This window comes from Pagrus major, chromosome 23 (genome assembly GCF_040436345.1).
Source record: "Pagrus major chromosome 23, Pma_NU_1.0".
NCBI lineage: Eukaryota > Metazoa > Chordata > Actinopteri > Spariformes > Sparidae > Pagrus > Pagrus major.
This window is the reverse complement of record NC_133237.1, coordinates 2,272,111-2,293,716: the sequence shown is the minus strand read 5'-3', so window position 1 is coordinate 2,293,716 and position 21,606 is coordinate 2,272,111. Positions and strand designations below refer to the sequence as shown.

The 21,606-nt window shown below is 38.9% G+C and overlaps 2 protein-coding genes across 2 annotated transcripts; one reads left to right on the top strand and one right to left on the bottom strand.

Annotated features, from left to right (window-relative positions):
* Positions 1 to 29: 29 nt before the first annotated feature.
* prkar1aa (protein kinase, cAMP-dependent, regulatory, type I, alpha (tissue specific extinguisher 1) a) lies at positions 30 to 9,527 on the bottom strand. Its single transcript, XM_073494172.1, has 11 exons — positions 9,461 to 9,527; positions 5,937 to 6,124; positions 5,009 to 5,176; positions 4,481 to 4,572; positions 4,337 to 4,398; positions 4,203 to 4,249; positions 3,396 to 3,554; positions 3,218 to 3,278; positions 2,981 to 3,102; positions 1,584 to 1,665; positions 30 to 1,441 (listed from the first exon to the last, which is right to left on the bottom strand). Exons 2-11 carry the CDS (start codon positions 6,108 to 6,110, stop codon positions 1,269 to 1,271), a joined length of 1,140 nt encoding a protein of 379 aa, XP_073350273.1. The 5' UTR covers positions 6,111 to 6,124; positions 9,461 to 9,527; the 3' UTR covers positions 30 to 1,268.
* A 1,662-nt stretch (positions 9,528 to 11,189) lies between these two features.
* On the top strand, positions 11,190 to 20,220 carry LOC141019694 (actin-related protein 2/3 complex subunit 1A-A). The gene is made up of 10 exons (XM_073494680.1): positions 11,190 to 11,257; positions 12,049 to 12,188; positions 12,791 to 12,895; positions 13,307 to 13,529; positions 13,761 to 13,868; positions 15,235 to 15,441; positions 15,677 to 15,752; positions 16,387 to 16,577; positions 17,616 to 17,706; positions 20,010 to 20,220. Exons 2-10 carry the CDS (start codon positions 12,125 to 12,127, stop codon positions 20,013 to 20,015), a joined length of 1,071 nt encoding a protein of 356 aa, XP_073350781.1. The 5' UTR covers positions 11,190 to 11,257; positions 12,049 to 12,124; the 3' UTR covers positions 20,016 to 20,220.
* Positions 20,221 to 21,606: the final 1,386 nt, after the last annotated feature.

Below are 21,606 nucleotides of genomic sequence, written 5' to 3'. Positions count from 1 at the left end.
TTCACATTATTCATATCCTGTCTTAATTTGACTCATTTTTATTACCATTTCATTCACACATTGAATGAAATTGTGCCTCATGATTTGTCCACATCATGTAATGTGATATGTGTATTTTATATAAATACGGTAATTTTAATGACCTAAATGTTTTTCACTTTTATCAGCATGTTTGAAAGAGTGCTCTATAAAAGCATGGACTTGACCTCATCTTTACATGTCCTGTTGTGATCAGTATATCTACTTGGCACTTGTGACTTCTGAACTCACAATGATCACAGTGTGAATGCACAGTAGGTCATACATATACCACTTTTTCATTTAAAGTGAAACTCTCGGCAAAATGCAACCTAGGCTTTTTTTGTGAAGGAACCCGAGTCAAACCTTCGTGTAAAAGCATAATTACGATGAAAAAGCCACTTTTAAGATTAACCGTATTTTCGTTTTCGGGTCAAAATAATTTTTAATTGCGTGCTAGGGGCAACATTACGGTAGCATCAAAATTAATTTTTAAAACACTAAGAAGACTCGACACAACATGAAACTTTGCGCCTAGTATCACCAGGGTCTCTACACATGAACACGAGCATTGAGAACATTGTTTGTGTACACAGAGTTTACTAAAAAGAAGGTTTTTGAACAAGTCACGTTAGCAGTAGCTTGCTCCACTCACCGCCGTCCTGCCAAAGTGTCGATCCCTGAGTGCGGCGTAACATGGGGGAGAGTAAAGGTGGAAAGCTCCTAAAGCGTCGCACTCGGGGAACAACGTATCACCCTGGTGAGACTATGAGCAAAGTTTCATGTTGTGTCGAGTCTTCTTAGTGTTTTAAAAATAGCAATTTTGATGCTACCGTAATGTTGCCCCTAGCACGCAATTGAAAATGATTTTGACCCGAAAACGAAAATACGGTTAATCTTAAAAGTGGCTTTTTCGTCGTAATTATGCTTTTACACGAAGGTTTGACTCGGGTTCCTTCACAAAAAAAGCCTAGGTTGCATTTTGGCGAGAGTTTCACTTTAAGCTAAACTGCTATTTGGTGATGAAGAAACACTCTGAAAAGTCTTTCCTTCACACAACACAAATCCTATCTGAGTACATTATGAAAAATAAAATAAATAAGAATAAAAAAGAGGAGTAACGTATAGATGTATGAACTTGATCTTGTGGGGGTCAGGTGGGTGTGTTAATATATGTGAAAAAGAGAGTAGAAGTAGGAAAATAAAGCGCTGGTGAACCCTGCAGTAGAGTCTGCTAGCTGCTGACGAGCTCAGACGGAGAGGGAAACGAAGCTGTTGTACTGCTCAATGTTTCTCTTCAGGATATCAGAGCAGGGGCCCAGGAGTCGTTCAAACCGCAGCCGGTCCAGTTTGACACACTTGAGGGGTCCGCATGCAACAACAGTGGCAGCACGGGGCCGGTTCATCAGCAGGGCGATCTCACCTGAGGGACATAGGAAAGACAACCAATGTGATGGTGTCCTGCCAACAGTCATTTCAGCAAGAAAATGTCAGCAACTACCTTGTCGCAATGAAAATGTGTCTGTACTGTAGATTTCTGCCATAGTATTGTTTTCCTGACTTACCAAAGTAATCTGACGTTCCGAGTCTGCCGACTTCCACAAACTCCTCGTCCACCGACCGCCTCTGGAGCACCACTGCTGTCCCCTGACAATACAACAGACAAATCTTGAACTACATATCCCAGAAATCAACAGCAGTTCTCAGAAAATCCAGATTCAAGATGCAGATGGACTATGGACAATGGATTATACCTCTCCAGAAAATATCCATTGTAACTGTTGTTATGTTAATGGAAGAATGACTGACTCAGAAGAAAGAAGCAGCCTTTAGTTGTTGTAGATTATAATGTGCACATTTTGACACAAAATATTACATTTATTTAAACTGTTTAAACTTGCAGTGCAGTACTTTTGTTTTCCCCTTTTGCCATAGAAGGTAATTACAGAAACACATGCTTAAGTGTCTAGAGGGCACAGACAGACGAAACCGACATCAAAGAACTAGCAGCGATGAGTGCTGACTGTTGCGTCACCTCATGTTGCCTTTTAATTGGTCAAAAAGATAGACTATGATAATGCAGCATTTCCTCACACCACTCTCGCTTATATAGCCACTTCTAATTGAGAACATGTCTGATAAAAAGTTGCAAAAGACACTGACGAAGGGGCGGAAGGGAAAAATGTCCACAGAAACTCACCCATAAGGGCCCATAGGCTCCGCCATTATGCTGCTTTGTTACTATGGTTGCTTCCCCTTTATCAAGGACAAATTTTTTGCTGGCATACATAAAATTCATAACTACTGATGTGCCAGCAGGGGAAAGTCGCCAGACTCCAGACTTAAAAGCTGTGGTATACTGTGAAATACAGACATTTATTTGGCAGCGAATTAATCAGCATGGTGTGAACTCATTTGACAAGGGCTTTAATGTAATGGATGTTCATTTGTTGTTAAAGTCCTGCACTGCAGGTTTGAACCTTGTAGTTTTGTTTTAGCAACAAATAAAACGGATTAGTTTAAATCAAGTCTAGACTTTGCTTAGAGATTAGATAATCTTTATGTCAAAGTATGGTTTTATCAATAACTACTTATACGTTGTTTTCTGCTTAAGTCATACTTAAGATCAAAACTGATCGTAACCTTTTTTATAAATAAGGCCAAAGGTATTTAATTTGCATTCGCTACAGCAAGGACACTTAGGGACAGGGACCAACCCCACAGGGAGATTTATTGAACCAACAACAACTGTTCAGCTGAAAAAGCTTTCTGCAAGGAGCCTTAAAAAATTTACAGTATGTTCGACTGATGCAGATATGTAGACCTACTTCAAGAGCACTGGGCTTAACTGACAGTAGTCTTTTGTTTCACAGTGGTACCACACCATAGAATGTTGCACCAAAACTAATGTCCCATAGAAACCAGTTTGAGTAGACTGGTGTTTGTTGCTGGTGGTATGTACCTCCAGGATGATGAAGAACTCGTCGCCAGGCTCCCCCTGCACTACTATTTTCTGGCCGTCCTCAAACTGCACCGTCTCCAAGGCGTCAGCCACTGTCAGACGCTCCCACTTGTCCAGAGACTCTGTTCAGGAGCAACACTCGGTCAACACATACACTCCTCTGGATATATAGAATAAGGTTCATGGCAGCTTTTTAGTAAAAATGATAAAGAGCAATCAGTGAACTTAAGCTCTTACCTAAAATGGACACCTTGCTGAGGAACTCCTCATACATCTTGCGCTTTCTCAGAGTGCTCCCCTAAAAACAATAATAGTCATATGAGAACCTGATCATAATGTTGATGTACAGTCAAAAACATTTCTACAGCAACATATTATTTTCCCATAATTGTTTGGTCAGCTTTGCACAGCTTACCATCAGTATTCTCCTGTAGCTTTCTCTGTCGATGCCCCACAGCTTGACGTTGGCCTTGGCCCGGACTGTAGCTGCACGAGGGGTCCCATAGATCAGAGCCAGCTCCCCAAAACTGCCTCCCTCACCAATGCTGGTCACAAATTGATTGTTCACATAAACCTAGAAGGAGACAGACAGCAGAAACTGATTGACCGGGTTTCTAATGACGTGCCAGGGACAAATGTTTTACAACAAATCTGTTATGGCTACAATATGATGAAATGCTGCTAGACTGGGTCGAGGGCCGAGTCTGATACCAGTCTGTACTGTATCAGCAAGATTGTGCTATTGCCAGTTAAGTGAAAACATTTGTTCCCCCATTTACCTCAGTCAATTCTGTAACAAATCATTCAAAATGTAAAAAGTTAAGGTTGTTCTATTTAATCATTTGACTTCAAAGAACTCATTTCACATATCCTCAAACCTGAAATTACATGGTCTGACCATTTCCATTACACAGGATATCTGGAAAATGATAGTGGGCAAACAATGACCATGTTCTTTGCTGCTTAAGTTAAAGCTGCACTTATATTTTTGGCCACTTGGTGGCAGCAGAAAAAGCTGAAATACAATTCCAGAGAGCAAATACTACTTTTTAGTAAGCAGTCATTTCTGTGTTTTTGTCTCATTAGTTATCCTTTAATGTTTCCATCACTGAAGCCCATCTAAAGTAAAGTCTAGTAAAGAGAAATACAACTTTTCAAATACTCAATAACACTGGCAGATATTTTGAGTTCAAACTGAAAAAAAAAATAAGACAGATCTTACATCCATCTCTCCCTGGTCGATGACATAGAAGTTGTCTCCCTCATCACCTGGAACAGGAGCAGGAGGAACAGGTGTCCCATGAACAAATGAACAGAGGGAAAACACAAAAATCTCCATGTGGTGTTACAACTCACCTTGTTGGATGACTGTTTCTCCAGCAATGTAGTTGACAGAAAACATTGCATCGAAAATGTCACTGAAGGGGAAGAAAATAAGCAGATAAGCTGGAAATGCTTTGGAAAAGACGGTTAAAACAGTAAACTGATTGGTGCCATTACCTCCTCTCATTGTCGTCCAAGTGGGCAAACAGTACGTTCTTTGCCATGGCTTTGGACAGGGCAGCCATGCTCTTGTAGTCTTTGGGGATGACCTTTGGTGAAAAAAAATTGCTTAGATTCTTCTAGTGCATTTCAGTGGATTTTAACACAGCCATATGCAAGAATCAAGAAGTCAAATGGCTGGCTTGTGTCCTTTAGTGACCCTTTTCTGTTATTACACAACAATGACACATGAGACAGGCAGATACTGCAGCACAGTAGTGAAAATACTGAGGGAATTCAGACCTTGTATTAAAAAGGTGCACTTTGTACTTTTGGGTGAAGAAATGTTAACGAGAAGAGAAAGATCTTCATTGACAGTTTTCTTTCTGCCTAAACAAATTAAATAAACAAACTCTTTGTTTTCATGACTGAATAAAGTGATTAAATAAACCTATCAGTCTATCAGTTTTAGGTAAAAATATTGATTTGTGCAGCTTTAAGACAGTATTAAGCCGTGCGAAATGTAAACAAATTATCACCACCAACCTTTCTGACATAGGAGGCAGCATCTTCCTCAGTGTACACCTCAGCACTGATGGCTCCTCTCCGGCTCCGACCCCTCACCACAGGGTTCATGGGTGGAGAAACTTCTTCATCACGGGAGTCTGACCGCGAGCGAGACTTCTGCTGGGAAGCCACCTGCTGAGTCTCCTCCTGCTGGGCAACAGGTACACAAAACCACACCTGAGGCACTCAAAGAATGATAGACCGCATGACTTCTCAAAATCTGAATTCCATGGAAGATCTTTAAAGGAACAGTTCACCCAAAGATGCAAATTTAGTCGTTATCTCCTCACCCCTATGCTGATGGAAAGTCAGGTAAAGTTCTGAAGTCCACAAGACACAGCGAAACAGCGATGCAACATTCTCCTAAACAACTGCAGTAGATGGGGACTTAAATGTAAAATGTAAAACAAAACAAAACAACATAAAATGGCTCTATACAGGTCATCCAGCGTAATCCAAGTGTCCTGAAGACCAGAGATCCCAAATTGGTGGGAAGAAACAAACTCAGGCATGCAAAGGTGTAAATAACGTCTTTCAAATCAATTTGGGATCTTGGGGCTTCTGGAAAGTTGGATTAAACCGGACAAGCATTTTGGAGCCATTTTATGTTTTTGTACGTTTTAAAACAAGTCCCCATCTATTTCAGTTGTTTAGGAGAATGCTGCTTTGCTGTGAAGCTCCAGAAATGTTTTATGGACAATGAAACTTCATCTGACTTTCCATCAGCATGAAAGTGAGTAGTTAATGACTACTTTCATTTAATTTTTGGGTGAACTGAAACTTGCATGAAAATGTTTTGATATTTTGTATATTAAAATTAAATCAAATCAGACTTTGTAATCTAAGACAGTTTCTCATAACACAGACTTCAGAAAGAAACTTTGCAGCTACATGTGTCAGCACCCACCTTTTCCAGTCTTTCAAAGTACTCCCTGAGGAAGGCCATGGGCCTGTCTGGCCGGGCCATGCACAGCTGGATGATGCAGTCCTTTAGCAGCTGCTGGATGTTGTGCTTCTGGACATACTGCTCACACTCTCGAAGGCTCCGCTCCTCTTCACTGCTCATACTGCCTGATGCCATCTTTGTCTTGTGACCTGGAAGGAGATGAGAGGGAAATACACTGATGAATCAGAAAGCTGTCTTCTGTTATTCTGTATTGATAGTAGAGGTGTGGAAATTTCTCGCTGAGAAGATGCATCGCGATGTGGACATGGTAGATTGCATCGATGCAGAGAGAGCATAATTGAGAGTCTGCAGCTAATGTTGATAACCCAATATAGTTTCGTCCTGATGTTGCTCCCATGCTTTGTATTGTGGGCACACATTAGGCAAATGTTACTTATGTAGGAGGGATGTCGGAGGGAGACAGAGATCATCTGTGAGTGATAATAAAAACTCACCAAGTATCTTTTTTAAATGGACATCTTGGGGCACATGTCGGACCTTATGAGCTTGCTGGGAAGCACGAACTGGACGAGACCCACGCTGAGCATGACTTCTGCCTCACAACAATTACTTATCACGTTTTCAGCCATTTTCAATTGAAGCTAACATCTGCAGCCATAAATAATAACAGCAAGCCCAGCTAATCAGCCAAGATCTGAGGAGGCACTGTCAACTTTTGCTGTCCAACTCTGAGAGAGGTGTGTGCAGCAGAGTCAATAAATACCTTATCTTAAAGCTGCTATGTGAGAACAATATTATTGTAGATTACAACAAATGTGAAAGGCACTGCAGATAGATACATGTTTGTTTTTGTAATGTTTATGTACTGAGGTATAGATATTGAAAAGCTTTTATTTTGTAGACTGCTGTAATCAAATAATTGGACAGACTTTCTGAATAAAAGGGGAATTTAAATGATGAAAAAGTAGCCATGTGCAGTAATGGAGATCAATGAGGATGCCATACACTGAGATGCATCAAGAATCATTTTGCATTCGAATCATTGACAGCTGAATCGTAATCGAATCGAATTGTGAGGCCAGTGAAGATTCACACCTCCATATGATTTTACATACAAATTTTACTTATAGACATGGGAGTTTACCAATTGAGAGTTACAAATAGCATACCACGTGTAAAGAGGGCAAAGCACCAGCTCTTTCTCACTTTCTATTACCCTTAATATCAGAAGAGAACATCATTTCAACCTTTGTTTCTGTGATTTCATGCTGGTTTTCTTATCAGATTAATGGGTAATCGTCACACAACAGGATTATAAAGCTTCTCTGAATTAGCTTTTCATATGAGACAGATGTCCCAATATGAGGATGATGGAAATCTTTGATTTATGCCTTAAACCAGAACCATTAACAACTGATACCATCAACTACTCCTGGGTGATAAAATAAGAATAATAATTGAATAAATGGATGATGACAAAAAAAAAAAAAATCAGCTCAACTATTTTATGTAACGTCACTTTGAAATTTGCTATTTTGGAAAGAAAAGCAAAGTTTTTTTTTCCCATTGAAATAACATTAAATTGGTCAGAAATACAGTCTAGATTGTATTAATTCTCTAATATGGTAAATTACTATTTAAGATAGAAATGGCTAATTATGATGGAATATTTACATGGCTAATCCAAGTTTTGTTGTGTTAAACGGCTAACTGATCTTCAGGAACCCTTGTGCAGTCATGTCAGCACAGCTGAAAACTGTTGTGCTGATTAAAGAAGCAATAAAATTGGCTGGTCAAACTGGATGCCTGTGTACTGTGTGGGGAATGTGTTGATGAGCTGCTTCTGTGTTCACACAGGCAGCATTGCTGCTGCAGCGCGGCTTGTCCCTGCCCAATTTGTTTACATAGAGTTTGCCTTTGATAATTATCAATAAAAATGATGACGTGATTTTCCTTAACCCCCACTGACAGAGCGAGAAAGCAGGAGGGGGAAAGAGAGGGAGGGATGGAGGGAAAAAAACTGCCCTCTACCTGTTGTGTGTATTCTCTTAATGTCTGTGACATATTCTACAGTTACAGACATTAAAACTGCAGTGAAACGCTGCTATGATGTCCATACAATTGTTTACAGGTCATTTTCAGGTCTATATTTGCCCAGAACCGTGCATGTGTTGCGGTAGAAATAGGCAAGTCTCCGCACGAAGCCTTGCTTGACACACGCATGAGAAGCATGACCCTTGCATCCAGTGTGGCCGGTCTAACCTGGTAACATGATACAACAGTGAAGAGGCTACTATGGGATGCTGGTCTTCTTGGCAGAATAGCAAAGAAAAGGGGGGGGGGGGGGGGGGCTACTTTTAGTTCTAATGTTTAGGTACTTGTCATTTCTGAAAAACAGAGGACTGACCGCAGGAGAGAGTAGTCTTTTCTTTATTCAAACACTTGCAAGTGCACGCCTCAGCCATCAACATGAAATGCTCTGGCTAAATGCGTGAAAGGCCTTCTTGGGGTTTACTTTTATACATGCACACAACTTAAACTTACACAAACACCTGTAGTTCATGCATTATAACTCTTGACACGATTAACTTCTGTGGCTCCAAGCCAAGGGTTAGACAAAGGGGTGGTAACATAAGAAACAAGAAAACAACCTACACAAACTCCTCCAAAAATAACTCCTTTACCCATGTCCATATAGGAACCAAGGTTATTTATCCCAAATATCATTCAGGGCCTCACAAGTGGTGTAAACAATGTCAGTCTCTTAAAGAATATCACCTGTGCAGTACTTTCCCACTACAGGTCCATTGTACAGACACCTCTGCAGTCTTAATTAAAGGGACACCATGTCGTTTTGGAGTAGAAATTTAAACTTTAAATATTTTCAATATTAATTAGGTAATAATACAAACTGAGAAATCTGTATTTTTTCCATAAGTGAACAAACAAGCTGTTCTGAGAGGAAAATAACTTCCCAGGACACTGTTTGAAGCTAGAAAGGTGGCAGGGTCCGCCACATATAAACAAAGTAAAACAGTATAAACTGTGTTGTCCTTTAACGTCAGTGTGTTTATTCAGTCGTGAAAACAATACAGTTTGATTATTTAGTTTACAAAATAGAATTTTAGTACAGTAGCTATTTGAGTAAGTTAACGTTCAATATATAAATGTTATTTATTTAACAGTTAGCTTTAAGTTCTTAGTTAGCAACCATTACTGTCATCTATCAGGGTACGTAACTTAGCCGACGCCCGTCGAATGTCCGTCAAAACGTTCCCAATGAAAAGTTACTGTTATTTAACCTGAGGATGTTTTATGAGTAACTTCCATCCATCTTGGATATCAACCACTTGAGCTAAATTATGTTAGCTTAGCGAGCTAACTGTTAGCCATCCACAGTCCGGTGTCAAAACAATTCCGAGAATCATAGCTTTACTGACACAAAGAAATGACAAATGAACAAGTGTGTCCATGAATATGTGACAAATAAGTATTCACATTGCAAACTACACAAAAACACTCACCAACTATGAAATGACGTGTGTCCTGCTTGTTTTTCTTCGGCTGAATCCAACGGAATTCAGATGAACTGCACCTCAGCTGGATAGCGGACGAGACCAGGCGGCAGCAGGGGGCGGGGCCAAAAAACTGCGATCAAATTAGCCTTCTTCTTCTTCTTCTTCTTCCTTTGCTTCTTCTTCATGCCGCCACCTACTGTACTGGAGTGTGTAGCCTCAGAGCTTCATGCACTTCAGGTTACATTCGACAAGTAAATGATTAATAGTACCCCCCAAATAAATAAATACATTATATTTATTTATTTACATTACATTACATTTACATTATATATATATATGTGTATGTATATACATATATATATCTATATGTATATACATATATATCTATATGTATCTATATATATATATATATATATATATATATATATATATATATATATATATATATATATATATATATATATAGATATAATTTGTTTTATTCATACTAACACACATAAAGTATATTATACCTTACAATTTAAATCTGTATCTTTCAGAAAAATAATGATAGCCTTGTAGCATTCCCTCAGTTAGTCACTCATAACTAAAATTCCTTCCAAACTCCATCTCCGCCCTAGTTCATATATCCTACTATGTAATTCATTCTGCTCTTCATCATATTTGCTATATTTCATGGAACATTTTTTCAACATTTTCAGCAACTTCCCAGTAGCCTTCAGTCTTTACAGGAAGTCACAGAAACATCCTGTTACATCTCAGTCCAATTGATTTAAATGCAGACACATTGATCAGTCCGTACACAGTCTTCAGTTGTTGCTCATTATGACACCACAGCCTATTAAAACTCTACACATGCGATTTGTGATGTCTGTTCATGGATCGACCTTCTGGATCGATTTTTTAAGTATTACATGAATCAAATTCATATCAAGTTGTTTCTTTTTATGAATCAACTGAGCAGAACTATCCCTCTCAAACTACATTAATACAGGGAATATATTAATAGTGAAACACAAGGGAAAGAAATAACGGACCATAGTTCTTATATTTTATATATTATTGATCTGTCAGATATGTATACTCACTCACTCCTCACATCCCACTCTCTACAAGTTTTTGTGTTGTTAGATAACTCAACAGGCTGACTTAAATGACTACAATGTTAATATAGATAACAATTATTTATTGTGTGCTGTTTATAATATGAATATGGGCTATTTAGTTTCCACACCAGCCACACAGCATGTCTTCTGTTAACAGAATAGCCTACACCTTCAAAATCAGACAAACTGACTGTTGGTCAAACAAAAACAGCTATATGAATCCATCACGTTAGGCTCTGGAAGATTATATTGGGCACAAGATAAGCGAATGACAATGACTGGATGGATGGAATAATTGATAATTGTTTGTTGCATTCCTAATCCACTCTTTAAACTATAACCAAAATTCAGAAGCTACATCAATGAAATTCAAATAAGTTACTGAGATACACAGCTTTAAAGGCAAAATTATAGGCTGTATATCTCTTAGGGGGTTATTTTTGTGTACATATGTACATATTGGTGACTGCCAGCCTTATGGTGATTGCCAACTAGAGATTGTGGTTTATTACAACAAACTTGTTCCAGAGGAGGTGCTTGCTCAACAGCTATTAACAGACACACCCACCTTTCTTTCACTCCCTTCACTTCCTTAACCCAGTAAGACTGCACAGCTCCATTCGTGTCGACTGCCCAGAGTCCACGGATACAGCCCTGCACCTCTCACCACCACCACAAATTCATCCTAATCACAAAGGTAAGCAAAGACCTCAGCTCTCATTGTTTTGATCGTATCGAATGAGCTGGTAAAGATGATATGCTGTCCTTCAGTCCATAAGACTAATAAGAAAAGTATTATAGAATTCCAGACATGCTAATCTGTGTTATCTAAGGGATGTTGCTTCTCATCAGTTATTCTCTCTGCTTTTGTCTGTTTGAAAAGGCAGGGTGACAATAAATGTGGCACCAAAAGTAATGCTTGGAATAGACTTAAATGTAAATATCTTAAGTAATATTTTCTTGGGCTAAAAACATTTCAGTCTGTTAGGAACTAAATTCTTCTTTGCCTTATGATGATCATAGAAAACAAACTGAAATCTGTGTACTCCAGAATCCAAGGTTTGTTTCTTCCAGTCAGGGTCAGGTTAGCATTAGAAGCCAGAGAAAAATACAGACGTATCAGTATAAGTATGTTTGCACAGCTAGCGCCACTCCTGATGAAGGTGTACTCTTATCGCACAATCATTACTTAGCTACCAATGAGTGAAAGGCAGAGTTGTTGTAGATAGTGAACTCATTCACACATACTGTAAGTCTACCCTTAATGTGCATTTAGGCAAAACTTCCAAGTATTCAACACCAATCTGGTGTTAAGGTGACTTAATAAAGGATTTTACGATTAAATAAAAGTATGCAAGTCTAATACCAACTTTACAATTCATTTCCAGATAACATTTCAACCCACATACAGCAAACTAGCTTCGCTTTGTCTTTAAAACCATGTTTCTCTACAGTGTTTCACTGTCCTCCTCCCTGATCTCATCCTAGGACCTGCAGCAGCTCATCTGCAGACCAGCCCTGACAGCAGCAGCATTCCAGCAGCCGCTCCTTCCTCTGTTCAGACATGTCCCTCTACAGTTTTGGCCTCGAACCACTCTCATGCCACACCTGGAACAAAGATAGGACTCGTAGGTGAAACAACAAACATACCAGCCTGGCTGCATTTCCCTATACAGGAAAACATACATATGTGCAGATATAGACCTGGATCACATTCCTGTATTCTTTCTCCATAACATATGGTATGGATTCAATACAGGGTGGGACCACACTTGCAATGCAGATACATTTTCTCCCTCCCATAATTGCATTAATGTTTCCAGGAGAACCGCAGGGAATCTGATTATCAATACAGGAAATGGACTCAAAAAGCACTGCCTAATGAAATGATTGCTCTTCAGCTGCAGGATGTCTGCTGCTGTTTTTGTACTTGACATAACAGTTAGTGTTGATCACTGCAGTGAATGGTCATTTATTTATTTTATTTTATTACATACTTTGCATCAGCTCAACTCCATTTCCAGTAGGAGTGACCCAAGGCATACTGTTCATTTGTATTCCTATATAAATAGTGACAGACTGGTAGCCATGACATGTACTGGGCACATTCATAAATGAAGAAACTCTCTGAATTTGATGACTTGATGACTTCATATTTATATCTGTGTTATTATATTACTATTATGAAGTGGTTACATTGTCTAACTTCTGTGCACACATTTGTATACAGAGATTGCAGTGAGTCCTAACAACAATGCGGTGAACATCTATGAGAAGAAAGGCAAAGACTGGGTCAAGATTCATGAGCTGACTGAGCACAGTGGACGGATAACAGGTACATTAACCTCTATCAGCCAACAGTGATCTAAACAGAAACAGAGGCAAGATGTGACATGTTTGACAAAATACATCCAAAGAAAATTTTGGTGTGGATCCGGATAAAGGAGCAGGCCCAGGATTTTTGTCTCACTTTCTTCAACATTGCAAATAGGGTGTTTTTCAACATTTTTGTCAATTTCTCAGGTATTTATGAGTGAGTTCAATTTGATGCTGATCCTAGATCAGGTGAGCTTAAGTTTGATATTAGGCTTCATTGAGTTAAATGGGACTGTTGGGCCTTGGCGGAGGTATGCGCTCTACTGAGTGCCATTCTAGTTTGTGTAGCATTGCACCATTCATCCATCCTTTGGCACTTGAAAATAATAATAATTTTTTTATTAATAATAATAAATAATTATGCTCACAGGCATTGACTGGGCCCCAGAGTCCAACCGCATTGTGACATGTGCCTCCGACCGCAACGCCTACGTGTGGACTCTGAAGGATGGTGTGTGGAAGCCCACCCTGGTCCTGGTACGCATTAACCGTGCAGCCACCTGTGTGAAGTGGTCTCCCCTGGAGAACAAGTTCGCCCTGGGCAGTGGAGCTCGCCTCATCTCTGTCTGCTACTTTGAGGAGGAGAATGACTGGTGAGCAATGCATGATCAAAACTGAACTATTCCAGTTTTATGCATAAGACTTAAACTGATGTCTGGTTCAGAAGGCCAACATCATTTGCTTCATTAGCGGTCCAGTTTGTAAGTCTGAAAAAGGTCAAACAACACAGTCTGGACACAAAGCACCTCCTACTTCTTACCTGATACCACAATACTTCCAGAGCACATTCAAATGCGCATTTTACCACTCTCCCTCTGTTTCAGGTGGCTGAGTAAGCACATCAAGAAGTCTGTTCGCTCCACAGTCCTCAGTCTGGCCTGGCATCCAAACAACATCCTCCTGGCAGCTGGATCTGCAGACCTCCAATGCAGGTGAGACAACTAGTAAAACTGTGAAGTACAGGAAGGGATGCCAACTGGAGTCTTTGGCACAATCATAATGTCCACAATCCAAAACTCACAGACTTTGAGTTACATTCCCTGTAAGTCCACAAGGGTTTAGGGCTGTCACACTGTGTAATTGTTAACGTGTGATGGCTCCCAGATACTTCTGACAGAATATGTTCATATTTAGGGCCCAAGCACTGAAGCCCTATTGGAACTCAAGGCATTAATAAAATTTCCTCCAAAAGAGGGGTTAAACATTTTAAAAAACTCTGACTTCTGACTCAAACTTTGCACAAAATTTAAAAGTGGTGGAAATGTTCGTATTTTGTGGGTTTTGGCCATAGGCGTGGCAAAATGGCTCAGTAGCGCCCCCTAAAACACAGCCTCTAGGACTACTTTCACATACATATATGAAATTTGGTAGACATGTGTATTAAGCCTAGACCAAGAAAAAAGTCTCTTGTGACCATGACCTAAACCTGACAGGAGGTCGACCATTTTGAATTAAGTGCTCATTTTTTTGCGATTTGCACATGTTGTACTTTATTGTACTTGTCCTACAGCTTTTATCTAATAAACTTCAAATTCTGGGGTTAATCCTAACCCTTCAGACACAGAGCAACATTAACACTGATATTGGGTGAGGTGGATGGACTATGGTACTAAGTAAAAGTACATTTCAAAAACAATTACTCAAGTAGAAGTCAAAATAGACATCAAAATAACTACTTGAGTTCGGACAAAATTACTCACTGAAAAAGTTACTGGAGCAGTGAGTTACTTAAGAAACAAAATTCTTGTTGATTCATCTGTAAATATTAGTACTTAGCGCTATTTAAAAGCCATGCTCCTGTTGTAGCTTCAGCCGTTATCCTGCTTTGAACAGTCATGTGGAGGTGTGGCTGTGGTGGGATAACAGAGCTCCAGCAGACCTGGGACCAGCTGACTCTTAACAGAATATGCAAAAATGCATGAAATAATAAATAAAAGTAGCAAAGTGTATGTATCCAAATGTAACAGAGTAAAAGTAATTATTTTTTCACAAAAAATCAACTTAACTAAGTATGAAAGTATGCTGAATGAAAACTACTCTGAGTACAAAAGTACAACTCATGTAACAAAGTAAATGTAACTTGTTACTGCTCACTCCAGATGAATAATATAATCAGACTATGACAGAAAAGGCAGGTCCAGAATTATTGAATAGAAATTATGATACATTTGAAGACCTTTTCAAACAATTTAAACAACATCAGTATATCAGTCTAAGCAGCAAGACCAACTGCACTTCAAGCAATTCAATGTTTGGTCCCAGAGCCATCAAACTACAACAGATCTCTGTGCTTCTCAGGGTGTTCTCAGCCTACATCAAGGACATTGAGGACAGGCCTGGACCCACTGCCTGGGGGGCCAAAATGCCTTTTGGTGAGGTGCTGCTGGAGCATAAAGACTGTGGAGGCTGGGTGCACAGCGTCTCCTTCTCCCCCAGTGGAGACCAGCTGGCCTGGGTGGCCCACAACAGCAGCATCACCGTGGCTGATGCCACACAGGGGAAGGAGTGAGTACTGCTGCTGAGCCATTTATTCCATCATTATGATCAGTATCAATATTCAGCTAATATGAAAGTGATGAAGTGTCTACTTAATGTTAAAAAAGTGTTTTCCATCTATGCCTCTGTTTTTTCTCTTCATTTTTCACTAGCTAAAACTTTTGTTCCATATGAGTTCATGTTCTTTATGTGGGTGTCTGTTGACATTATATCACCACCACCTCTCTAACCTCTGTCCATCCAGGGTAACCCAACTGACTTTCGACCGTCTGCCGCTGCTGAGTGTGCTCTATGTCAGCCCCACTGAGATTGTTGCTGCGGTAATTACCACCTGGTCTCTTTGTGTGTTTATAAGTGTGTTCAGCAACCAGTGTTGTATCAAGTACCCAAAAGTCACACTTGAGTAAAAGTAATAACATCATCTTAAAATATTACTTTGGTAATAGTGAAAGTCACACATACAAATAGTATGTAGTAAAAGTTATTTATATGTATAAACATGCATATGTGCATAATACATTGATTAATATTGATAATTACAATGATCCTAATCCTTAATCCAACAATGGAACAATGGATCAAATGACGATGTACACAGTGGATGAACCCTGAGGAGAAATATCACCATCTCTGCAGTTCCACTCAACTCTACAGAGCTTTAGCATTGTTTTAGTTTAAGAAAGTTTTGTTCAGGGAATCTGCGTGAAGTTAACTTTTAGCCTACAAAAAATACGTCATCCCTGCAGCACTCTATAGACTTCCTGTAGCTATCTTTAGCTGTAGCTACTAGCAGCCATTAGCTACCTAGCTCAAATAGATGTGCAGCTAGTAGCCTTTTTACCTGACTGAAATTTACCTGGACCAAGATCTCAGATTCCGAGGGAAGTGTTGATGTTTACACATCATCGAGAATTCTTTTTACTTATACTGTATCCTTGTTCTCTCTTCTGTCAGGGTCATGACTGTTGCCCCTACCAGTTCACCTATAAGGGTCCAGGTGCTCTGGAGTTTGTGAAGAAGCTTGACATCCCCAAGCAGAGCTCAAAGGGTGGTCTTTCAGCTATGCAACTCTTCCAAAACCTGGACAAGAAGGCCTCTGAGGACGACAGCATTGAGCTGAAGACCCTTCATCAAAACAGCATCACGTAAGGGCCACTGATCCTATTCTAAAAAGAATATTAGAGATTAATAGAGATTTGACTGAGATTAAGGCACTGACCATAAACCACAAAGCTCCTGGTTCAGGTCCGGTCAGAGACCTTTGTTGCAGGCCACTCCACTTTCCCCTTGTAATCTCACCACTGTCACGGTGAAAAGGCCATGGACTGAAGATCAAGTGTAAACATTCATTGTGAATGTGGATATCACCACCAGGTGGTCTGTATGGTTCAGTTCATGTCTCTTGAACCATCTGGTTTAAAAGCAGAATTGCATTATAGCTTTACAGGAGTGTATGGCCTTACTGGAGATATGTGTTCTCTGACTGCTTTCATGTCGTCTGTAGTGTTGACAGAATCTGACTCAATGATCCTACAAAATGTCAGGGACTCTTAGGTTTGTACATTTGTGCAATCCGGATGTACTTATAAGTACATATAAGTATAGGATTTTTTGTTGCTTGTGCTGTTGCTTTGTTAAACTGTGTGAACCACTGTCACAATACCTAAATGTTACAGCTTCTCTCTTAAGAGGACATCTATCAGCATATTTCTGCCTATATACTAGTGTAGCCGAAGGTTATGGAGGGCGCATATACTTTACAGAAAATATGAAATAACCACACAGAGGCTCCATTGTGGGAACATGTGTGGGGTCAGTCTTTAATATTCCGCTCACATGACAAGTGCAGCGCATAACAGACAGAACACCGGTCTTTTGCCTTTCAAAAATAAGAGTCCCAGATATACAACTGTGTAAAAGCTTATAAGTGGAACTTTAATATATCCAGACAATTATAGTACAAGTCACTCAATAAAATAGGTTACACTAGCATAAGACTATTGTCCCTTTAGTGGCCATATTGGAATTCTTTGTCTCTGTAGCAACATGTGAACATCTGTCTGTGCATTTACAGCCACACTACATTGTGCTCTAAGCTATCCAATTTTTCCTTTAATAGTTGTTGCTCAACAATACACAGTTCTGCACTGGATTAGCTATGTGTGTTGTGTTGTGTCCTGCAGACAGCTGTGTGTTGTGTCTGGGGAGAAAGCCAAAGTGGAGAAGTACAGCAGTGTGGGTCTGGATGGAGCCATGGTGATCTGGGATTTTAAGGTACATGTGTCAAACTGTCTTTAATACAAACATGAAGCTGTGATTGTATAACTTGACTGTAAACATTATTATTCAATTGTATTTTAGTGCACACATTTTAATGATTGACCCTTTATGGTAGTTTAATTGGAGGTTATTTACTACTGCTGAAGGTGGATTTTCTGCAAATTTGATACTGGAAATTAGCCATTTGATATATAGTAGAAAATTTGACAAAATATCTTGACTCAACTCTGAGACAACTATCATAAATTCACATGCTGATTAAGACCATAAGATATAGTTGAAACATCAGGATAAAAGCCCATGGACCTTGAACTAAGACTGAACTAAAATGCCACAGATCCACTGAAGTGGAAAAGTTTGGAATCACGTGCCACAGAAGCTTCATTCGGTGCAGTCCGATGGCTGAGAGGACATCTCTATATTTTGGGAATGGTCTTTCATGCTTTTCGGTTGTTGAAACTCTTCTTTACAAATAGATGTAATGTAGATGTAGAAGATTTTGTATGAAGGGTTTTCAGAAAAGCATTGTTTTGTATATGGAGAAGAAAATGCTGTAGAATGGTTCATCCAGAGTGACACCTGAAGGTGCAGAAAGAGACAGCATAGTTCAGTAGGTTAAATGGAAACATTGCAGATAAACTTCTCTCCTTTCTGCCTGCACCCAGAGCCCCCCACGCTTATGCTGCCAAAAGTCAGACAGATGACCATAACCACAATTAGGGAGTAATGGATACATACATGTAACGGAATTACGTAATTAGGATAAAAAGAAAAGGCAACTGTATTTCTGTAAAGTTACAGGAAAAAAGATGTTATTACTGACACATTCTGTAAAAATAAGGGGATTACAATTTTTGAATAAAGAATAATATAATAATCTGTAACCACGTACATGTGCACACATGACAACACTTCACGAGTCTCACACAACATCACTCTGGTCTTGAATGAAACTGAATACACACACACACACACACACACACACACACACACACACACACACACACACACACACACACACACACACACACACACACACACACACACACAGGTTATTAAACAACCCTGACTATAACATATTATCTGGAGGATTTTAGGAGTGTTGTATCATCTACAGATTGTAGTTCTGCATTTTGTAAGAGTCTGGTCAGACAAAGAGAGATCCGTCATCAGTCTATTTTTTTTTTTTGTCCTGCTGTCAGAATTTCATTGTTCACAAGTGATGGGGAGGGGATGTTTTCTTTTTGGAACGTAAAGAAATCAAGAAGTAAATAAGCTTTTAAAAAGTAATTTGTTTTTTGTTTGATTACATTTATTTCAATGAATATCAACAATTATGCTACAAATTCAATTCATTGTCACATTTTATGAGCTTTGATAAATTAGCCAATAATATCATTATTAGACAAGTCCTAATACCTTGTCTTTTCTCTTTATACAGACTGGATACTGCAGTATCTTGGGACTTGACTTGCCTAATTATCTACTCGACTCGACTTGACTTGACACAACCTGTGACTCGACTTTACCTGCCAAAGAAAAATTTACTTGGGACTTGCTTGAGACTTGGACTAATGATTTGAGTCACAAGTCTGCTATTGACTGACAAATCACAGTTTATAACCTATTCAATCCAAGCACTGAGGAGACTGCAACAGGCCCAAAATATTTAGAGCTCAATTGCACTGTTCAATAATGATGTGGGGTCATGTACACTTTTCTGGTCTGGAAAACAAATGGGGTGAAAAATGGAGGTTTGAGGAACTTCAAATGTAAATAATACATTTGGCATCTGAATCGTACAGTTTTTATCCATATTACAATAGCCATTGCTGAAGGAAAGCAGAAAACGTCAATGTAACAGGTGGCTCCGAACTTTTTACATATGCTGAGGTAATTTAGCACTGGTAATATTGGTTACTACTGTTTCCAAGGTCAAGAATAAAGCTTTCACACACACTGACATTGTAAGCACAAATAGTATACCTTCAATTTTGTCATGAAGTTCTTATCATAGTAATGGTTATGTCACTTACATGAACAGAATTCAAGTAGTCACACTTATAGATCAAAATTATTTTTGGGTGATGGTAGTGAAATGTCTTTTATGAATAATGCCATTCAAGAGACCCATGACTGAGGCTTTTTCATGATGACAACATTCTGAAGAGAGCACTGATTACATGTTAAGTCTTGAATATCTATTATCAGCTGCAACACAAACATATACTGTAGGTACATAATCTACTGCTATCTGCTGAAATCAATTCTAACATGTTTGTCCTCTTATTCTACAGCACTGAGACACCACAGCAGTCCTTGAGGTGTCAGAAGCTGAACCGGCCAACACATCCTTGTATCAACCACTCCTCTGTGGAATATAACTGCCAGTAAAGCCATGTGCGTAAATATGATGTGCTTTTGAGTAACTGGAAAACAATCAACACATTGTGATATTTGTCAAATAAATAAATAAAGAGGATATTTACAGGCCACACAATGTGGTGACATGTTGTTCATATTTCCATGCTGTGTATTCACTGTATTGACGTTCTTCTCATTTGTAAATACTTTACTGCATATGTTTGATGTCTGTCTGTAGATTATTATTTTATTTTTGTCATTACCTGCTGCCTCTTCTGCTTTAGTTTACTTCTTCTTAAAGGGCTAGTTCGTTGAACTAACACATCATTGTCATCATTGCTGGTTATTAATGGAACTCAGCCTATGAAAACTGATGTATGATGTCTTCCGTAGCTCTGGAGGAGTTTTCCAAATTCTGGGAAAATAACCCTGACGATGTCATCATGGTTACGACATAAGCAAAATTCTGTATTTTTTAATTATGTTTTGTCATAATATAAGAAGACAAAGCTTAATAAGCTGAAATGTAATGAATTATTGCAAAAACAACATACAAGACTAACAAAAAACCCCAATATAGATCGCCTTGTAAATATTTTCTTGTAGCACATGTTGTGGTAGCCTGTGTACAACTCCAGGGTTTAAGGTTGGACTAGGGGTCAAAGGAGGGTTGCAGTATTTTGATGTCACAAGGTTTTAGGGATGTAACTTCTGCTCACTCCTGTAGCTACTGCCCTCTTCAGGGAAAAGCCCAACAGTGTTGTTAGGGGGATTTGTAGATTGGACAGCAGGACTTGGGATCTCTCGACTTCTTCAAGACAGACATAATACATTCTTATAAGGTATGGTATGGTATATATATATATATACATATATATATATGTATGTATGTATGTATGTATGTATATATATATATATATATATATATATATATATATATATATATATATATATATATATATATATATATATATATATATATATGGTAAGGTATATGGTCATAGCAGTTGCTTTATCTTGACAATGTTTGAGTAAGTTTAATTTTCTTGAGTGAGCTGATAAGTGCATGTGAACAACAGGGAGAAATGAATTTTCTGGGATGAATAGGATGTTCTAATAAATTCGGCATACTCAGTTAGGCTTAAAACTGCGTTGAATTTAATTAAAGTATAAAATTAGTACTGCATCAGGCCGCTCCTCAAGCTACCCCGCCGTCTGTTCGTTGCAAGTCTCCGGACTGAATTCCTATTCAGCTGTGTAAGTTGACATTTAATTAAACAAAAGTTATGGAATTTGTATTTAAGCTATGTGCAAACAGTTAGTACATTAACGGTAACAAAATACATGAAAATTCTTTCTTTCTTTTTTCTTCTTTTTTTTATTTAAAGTGTTTGGCCACAGAAGAGACTGTTTGGATTTAACTAGACTACATAACATGAATGGACGGACACAAACAAAGCCAACTCCACCCTAACAGCCAATAACAAACACACTCCTGCACGCCTGACCAATCAAAATAGCGAACAACGG

Excerpts from the sequence above, each read along its gene's own strand:
- prkar1aa (XM_073494172.1), bottom strand. The coding sequence starts at position 6,110 with ATGGCATCAGGCAGTATGAGCAGTGAAGAGGAGCGGAGCCTTCGAGAG. Across the intron at positions 4,250-4,336 it reads AGAAACAGTCATCCAACAAG|GTGATGAGGGAGACAACTTC; the intron begins GTGAGTTGTAAC and ends CTCCTGTTCCAG. Across the intron at positions 3,555-4,202 it reads TCGACCAGGGAGAGATGGAT|GTTTATGTGAACAATCAATT; the intron begins GTAAGATCTGTC and ends GTCTCCTTCTAG.
- LOC141019694 (XM_073494680.1), top strand. The coding sequence starts at position 12,125 with ATGTCCCTCTACAGTTTTGGCCTCGAACCACTCTCATGCCACACCTGG. Across the intron at positions 13,530-13,760 it reads TTTGAGGAGGAGAATGACTG|GTGGCTGAGTAAGCACATCA; the intron begins GTGAGCAATGCA and ends CCTCTGTTTCAG. Across the intron at positions 15,753-16,386 it reads CCACTGAGATTGTTGCTGCG|GGTCATGACTGTTGCCCCTA; the intron begins GTAATTACCACC and ends CTCTTCTGTCAG.